This window comes from Rhinolophus ferrumequinum, chromosome 13 (assembly GCF_004115265.2).
Source record: "Rhinolophus ferrumequinum isolate MPI-CBG mRhiFer1 chromosome 13, mRhiFer1_v1.p, whole genome shotgun sequence".
Lineage (NCBI taxonomy): Eukaryota > Metazoa > Chordata > Mammalia > Chiroptera > Rhinolophidae > Rhinolophus > Rhinolophus ferrumequinum.
In genome coordinates this window covers 51,066,838-51,073,702 of record NC_046296.1, presented here as the reverse complement: position 1 = coordinate 51,073,702, position 6,865 = coordinate 51,066,838, and the positions used below count along the sequence as shown (strand labels likewise).

General features: G+C 49.0%; 1 protein-coding gene across 2 annotated transcripts in view; it reads left to right on the top strand.

Moving 5' to 3' along the window:
- Positions 1–994: 994 nt before the first annotated feature.
- LBH (LBH regulator of WNT signaling pathway) overlaps positions 995–6,865 on the top strand; it is a 29,475-nt gene continuing 23,604 nt past the window's right edge. The window contains exon 1 of one of the 2 annotated variants that reach the window (XM_033125239.1): positions 995–1,175. Coding sequence is in view for 1 of the 2 variants with exons in the window: in XM_033125238.1 (XP_032981129.1) it covers positions 6,554–6,579 (26 nt within the window). In the remaining variant the exon portion in view is untranslated. Of the gene's footprint in view, positions 1,176–6,320; positions 6,580–6,865 lie in introns of those variants that run through there. The other variant, XM_033125238.1, reaches the window with a different exon arrangement.

Here is a 6,865-nt window from a genome sequence, read left to right as displayed (position 1 = left end):
TCAGCAGAGCCCAAGGCCCTTTACGAACAAATAAGTATTCCATTTAGCATGCAGACTTGGAGTTGTGTGTGTGTGTGTGGGGGGGGAGGGGTCCAGTGCCCCATCTCAAGATCTAGATTCTTCTGCTCACTCTTCGTTGCCAACACACCCCTGGCACTTTCTCACCCTGGGCCTTTGTTTATGGCGTGCTTATTGCTAGGATGGCCCTTCTCTGGCTTCTATTCATTCTTCGAGGCCGGCTCAACAGCATCCTTTCCCTTTAGCTTCTCCTGATACCATTCATTCATTCATTCATTCATACATTCGACAAATATTTCTTGAGTGCCTACAATGTGGAGGCACTGTTCCAGGTGGTGGAGGTACCGCAGTAAAGAAAAGAGACTCAATCCTTACCTTTCCAGAATTTCTAATCTAGTGGTCAGCACTCCTCTCCCCAAGATAAGAGTGATCACCCCCATGGTTACATGACTCTACTTGCAGCAGTTATCATATGGTCTTAGATGGGGCTGGCTTCTGGTTCTCCCAGTGTCCGCAGTATCGGACACCATGCCAGGCGCGAGAGGCAGCCCCTGATTTCTTTAGAAAAGAACTCAGGAGAAGCAAATCTGGCGGGAAGGGCAGAGGCTAGGAGTCTTCTAGGCAAACTGCAATGTATAGCATGTGTGCCATTTTCACTCAGCTTTATGATTATGTAGGGGATCACTAAAGCAATTTAGGGAATTTGTCTTAAAGTTGTGTTGGTCTATCACTTAGACTGTGTGTTGATTTGGGGTAGTTTTGGGGGTGATGGAGACGGGAGAGAACCAAAGTTCTCCTAAGGTGATTCCTCGGAACCACCACCATCTGACACATAGTAGGTCCTTAATACCTGTTGGTACAATTGTTGAAAGGGCAGGAAGGTGTAATATGGACCCAGCTATCTGATCCCAAGGCTGGGCACCATGTGGGTGTGAAACACACCTGGGACTCCCGCGAGCTGGTGTGAGCTCAGGTTACTGAGCTGGCAGAGGCGGTCAGAGGAGCTGCTCCTCTGTGCATAATTCACTGCTTGCTCCTCCAAGGAGGGGCAGTGGGTGTGAAATCAGCAGGGACACAGCTGCCCCTGGAGGAAGCTAGCAGACATCCTGTATATTTGAAAAGAAAACTGAAAGTGCTTTTCTTCACAAGAAACTACTGTAAGTGTTTTCCTCTTTTTTTCATAACCCCACAGATACAATGGAGTTTCTCTGGTCCAGAGTTGTGGGTGAAATGGCATGGGGGTTGGGGGAGGACAGCGTTACTATGAAGGAAATTTGGACAGTTCCGTGGCCCATGCTCTTTGTCTGATCTGGGGAAGGGATCAGCCTGCCGGAGCCTATGCCAAGAAGCCCTCTGCTATGCGATATGTGTCCTGGTGATAGTAACCTCTTTTCTGGCTGTTAAAGTGCATTCCTGTGTAGCTGTGGAAAGAGAGAAAGCATGCTAGAGTCAGAGCTAGGACAGCAGTGTGAGTATTTCCTTAATTGGACACAAGAGCCTTGGACTGCTTCCAGTTTTCGTGTTTTCTTTTAAGAGCCTGGACCCTAAAGATTCCATAGAGTTTTCTTTCTCTGAAAAATCCCTTTGGTTCAAAGGCCCCTTGATAAAAATAAAGAAAAAGCCAGGGCTGAATCTCTTTGATATTTGGGAAGGCAAGAAGAGTTCCTGAGTTGCCAGATCCCAGGCTTCTTTTGGGGGTGAGAGAGTTCTGGGCATAAAGAAGGAGGGTTCTGCTGAGATGGCACACGGTGAGAGTACCCACAGGCCTTATATTGGGCCGCAGAGCCCTGATGATAGGATGCAAAGCATTTTCCTCTTGAGCATTTACAGAAGCAATTTCTCTCAGCCTTACTAGCACCCTGAGAGCTAAAAAGGAACGTCTATTGCCTGCTTTATTGCTTCAGGAGTCTGAGACACAGAGAGGTCATGCAACCTGCCTGAAGACTTACAGCATAGCCAATCAAAGACGAGAGGATTTCTGGCTGGTGGGTTTGGGTTGCTCGTGTTGTGGACTGCTAATTCCCTAACTGCTGATGTGGGAAAGCATGGCCACACTCTGAGGCGTAGCACATTCGTCGTGTGGGCAGCTGGCCGCCTGTGGGAGTTCCCCCAAAGACGGGAGGAACTGCGGGGTGTGAGGGGAGATGGTGGGACCCTGGAATCACAGCCGTGCCCACCAGGCAGAGCTTCACTGCTTGCCTCTGCCTCCCAAAAGCTGGAAACTTCAGTCAAGGGGCTCCAGGGGAAAATGGGGCAGTCTGTGGTTGAAATGAGTGAAAAACTGAAGCAGATGCAATCAACTCTGATGAAACTCCCCTTTTCCCCCCAAACACCTTAAAAACAAGCCATGTGTCTGCTCAGTGCTTTCCAACTTACCGAGTGTTTTCATAACATTATCTCATTTCAGCCTCACATCAACCCACACAAATTCTTGCCTTTCACATTTCTTATGTACTCAAACTAGTTTCACCAAAAAATTGGCTAGAAACTCCCTTTCTCCTACTCACTTTTTTTTTCGTTTTTGTTAAACCCCAAGCCTCTGACTGATATCTTCAAGAAGCTCCCAGATTCCCAGGGAGGAAAATTTATTTATTCTGCCAGCCCTGCCCCCCTGGATGGACACTTGTAGTCCTGGACTTTGCTACTGGAACCAACATTTTTGTATTTAGTTTATACTTCAGCTGTTAAAACAAACAAACAAAACCAGAGGCCAGGATAAGTGTAGCATTGTGGGGAAAACATAAGCTTTGGAACCAACAAGCCCCAGAGTCAAATTCTGGATCAGTCATCTGAGAGTCAGGTGGCCATGCCCAAATTACGTAACATCTGAGAGCCTCTCTTTCTTCATCTGTAAAATGGGGCAATAGTGCCTATGTCTTAAAGTTGTCATGAGGCATAAGTGTGCCAACAGATATGAGCGTACCTCACTCATCAGACAGCTACTTTGTGAAGTCCCTTACAGCTAACCAAAGGAACACTTTCACCATGACTAGGCAAATTAAATGCAATTCTGCCTTTTGGCAAGCCAGAAGGGAGATAAAGTGTGGGAATGTGTTGCTAAATGAACTTAGGTGGAGCCTTTTTTTCACTTGATGAATAATTAGCTATATGTCCTGCATGCATGGCACAGTGGTGCCTGTAAGACATAAAGCTCAGTACCTTCATTCTTTTTTTAATCCTTAATTTAGGTGAGGGAGAGAAGGAACTGTAAACCTGGATTTATATAATGTTGGAAAGCAAGGCAGTTCTGGTACACTTGGATTTTTATTGAAGCAGAATTGCAATTCAACCCTTTAGTTCCTGGGGACAAAGGTGGGAGACGGGAGGAAGCACAGAAGCCTCTGAACGGGTATTTAGATCACTGATCTGCACATAGTAGATGCTCAATAAATGTTATTGATGAACTGGGGTGGTTTAGAGAGGCCAGGTCATGTATTTGACTTCTGCTACTGACTTCTTGGCAAGTGCAGTGCAAGGCATAGGGTTGTAGTGGAAAGAACATTTGACCATCAGTCTGAAGGACTGTGTTCAGGTTCCATCTACACCACTTAATAGCCTGCTGACCTTGGACATGCTATTTAATCTCTTAAGTGTCTTCTCACCTGTAAAACGAGGAGACTGGACTAGGTGATTTGGAAGGTCTCTTTCAGCTCTAAGGTTCTGGGGCTCTAAGTAGCTTCACTTGCTTGTGTTTCTGTTTCTTCATTTATTCAAAGGTAGTGCAGAAAGAAAGCCATCTCATAGGATATTAAAAAGAAATGGTCAGTCTGCATGACAAATACTATGTGTCTTTAGAGATCTGAAAGAAATATAGGCATATTAGGGGAACTTTGGCAAATCCCCTAATTTCTTTCAGCCTCAGTTTGCATATTTGTTAACCGGGAACTGTAAGTTGTGCTATGTTACTCTTATTACATTTTTTGAAAGCTGAGATAATGAAATGCTTTGCAAAACTGCAAGGCACTATGTAAAGTGTTGTGATTGAGCAATGGCATACTTGTTATTGTTGTATCAAAGTTTAGCCCCATGCCTCCGATATTTTCAAATGAAATGAACGTATTATTGTAGTTCCAGAGAGAAGACAGAAGACGGTAAGTGTAGATTTGGGGTCACATCCCAGGGCTTACTTTCCACTCCAAGTTACTGACAAGAGTTGAAATTTAGTTAAAATGGGCATTAATACGTTTCCTCAAGAGTAGGCACCAGGTAATCACCTCGGTGTTGGCCAGTGTAGGGAGTTCTCCTGGAGGCCAGATATCTGCTCTCGGAGGCCTGGTGTCCCATCTCTTCTCCAAAATGAGGCCATTTTGATACTTAAGGTGAGTGCGGAGGGGAGAAAGGGTGGCTATTTGAGTTTTGAGAGTTTCACAAAGCAATGATCACAAATATGTAATGCAGGGCTGTTAGTATGTAAAAGTGGTGAGATAGTCCTTTCATCCAGGTCTTTCCAGGGATTACTCTTAGGGAGGGAGCAGTGGCAGAAGGTATCAGTTCTGCTTGCCCAGGACCTACCTCAGGCCCCTAAATGTCCCAGCCTAGAAACCAGCTTTCTAAGCATTGACTTCTCCTTTGGCTTCGAAAATAACAACATGTCACAGCCAGCCTTTGAGAAGCTATCCTACCTTATGCAAAAGGCACAAACAGCCCCCCACATTAGCAGTAACCCCCAACCTGGAGTATCCCCTATCAGCTCCTGTCTGTAGAAGCATTGACCTCCATCAGGACAGTACCTCCAAAGGATCAGAGTGAAGGTGGTACTTGGCAGCACACATTAATTTCTGATTTATTTTGTGGAGTAGGGGTGGGGAGAAGCTTTTGAATTTCCCTACTTGGAGGGAGCAACTAGGGGCTTGTCTTGAAGCTGCATTTTCCTAGGAAATACACTGTTGTTACTCAGGTTGTATATATGAATGAGTAAAAATAGCAAAATTGTTTTAAATTTAATTATCCTTGTCAATTCTTACCGATTATTTTTATTTCGGTTGGCTTAGGAATGCTGATGAAAATTATGGGGGCCTCTGTTAAACCCTCACCATGAACCTTACCATCCTTTACTTAAGATAGGATTAGGCATTTCCACTTTTAAGCACATAAAAATGGATTCTATACATTCACTACCTTTCAAAGAGCTGACTGACTTCAAAGCACATTCAATTTTGCCAAGTTTTTCATACCCTCCTCCACTTCCCACCCCCACACACACTTCATCCGACCCCAGTACACACTTTGGTCAGGGTTGTGAGGACAATTCACAGGAGTTTTGAAGCAGAGGTGTGAAGCAACGCACTCCAGCCACAGAGGGGCAGACTCCTATCCAGGCTCTGGGGGCTGTGCAGCCTGACCGCCTGGACAGACCTCCAAAGTTGCAATTCCTGAGCAGTGTGGGAGGGGTTCGGCTGAAGCTCTTTGTTTCTTCTCCTTGGAGCAGATCTAGGAGCCAAGGCTGGTGGGGTGTGCATGAGCGGCGCACAGCCGCACGCCTGCCCTGATCCGCGGGAGTGTGCGTATGTGTCCAGTGGAAAAACCCTAAGACGACACCACTTCCTTTCTCACACAAATAAAACCCTCCATAGATCTCAGGGATGCAGACTAGCCCCTCGCAAGCTAAAGAGACCCCCGCAGGCTCTCGGTCCTTCCAGCTCCTCCCGTCTTCCCAACGCTTCTTTTTTAGCGGTGCTCCCATTTCCACGCAGCTTGCAGGATATAGAGGGGACGCACCTCCCGCGCAGCGATCGAGGTGCCGCAGGCGAGGATGCCAGGGAGAGGCCTAGTTTGAGAAATAAAAGGTGAAGCGGGGTCCCGAGTTGTGGGCTAGTGAAAGCGAATGGGTGAAAGCGAGTGGGTGCAAAGGAGGGCTCGGGCACCAAGGGACTAGGGTCGAAGCATGGCGCCCCACCCCGCCGCAGCGCAGCCTGAAGCGTTCACGTCCGGAACCGGCCCAGTACCCTCTTCATGCCCACGGGCCTCCACCCGCGAGTCCGCGGAGGTGCGTGCAGGGAGCGGGGCTCCGACGCTGGCGGGTTTGTAAGCGCGAAGCGGCATTGACATTGAACTCCAGCCCCGGTGCGTGCGAATCCACGCGCGTGCCTGCGTGTGTGAATCGTGGGGAGGGGGCCGGGCTAGAAGCTGTAACAAACCGCGGCTCTCCGGTACCAGAGCTGAGCGCGTCCCCGAGCCGCCGCCCGCAGGATCTGCGATCGTTGAAGCCATTCATGATTTTGGTGACGTTATTCCAAGAGTGGGCGAGGGAGGGCGGGGCCTCCCGGGGCCGAGCCCCGCCCCGCCCCTATAAATACGGCTTCCCGGGCTCTTTGTGGGGCCGCGAGCTCGGTGGAGAACCAAGAGCTCCGTCTGCTTTGCGGACGCAGCTGGCAGTGGGGCTGTCTCCGGAAGGCGGACGGGCGAACGCCCAGTGCCGGCACTCGGACTCCTGCTCCTTGCCTGCCGCGCTGGTCTGCGTCCGTGACATCCTTACTCGGGACTCAGTGACCGTTTTTAAATCACAAGGGCGTGGGTCAGCCTCCCCTAGGACTTCATGTCTGTATATTTCCCCATTCACTGGTGAGTATCCTGCGCCCTCGGCGGGCATCCATCTCTCGGCAGTGGCTGCGGGACTCTGGCGCCTGCTCGTGCCAGCTTGGGTGCGAGGGCAGGAGGCAGCACGGGCGCCGGGCAGTAACCCTAGCCGGTGCAGGAGTCAACGTCAAGGTTGCAAAGGTGGGGGTGGGGGAGGTGGTGCTGAGAGCATCCAGACAAAGGAAGTGAACTCAAAGCCCTCACTTCAGGGACCGCTGGGAAGGTATATGATGATGGGGTGGGGGAGAACCAGGGGTCACGCCTGAACCCC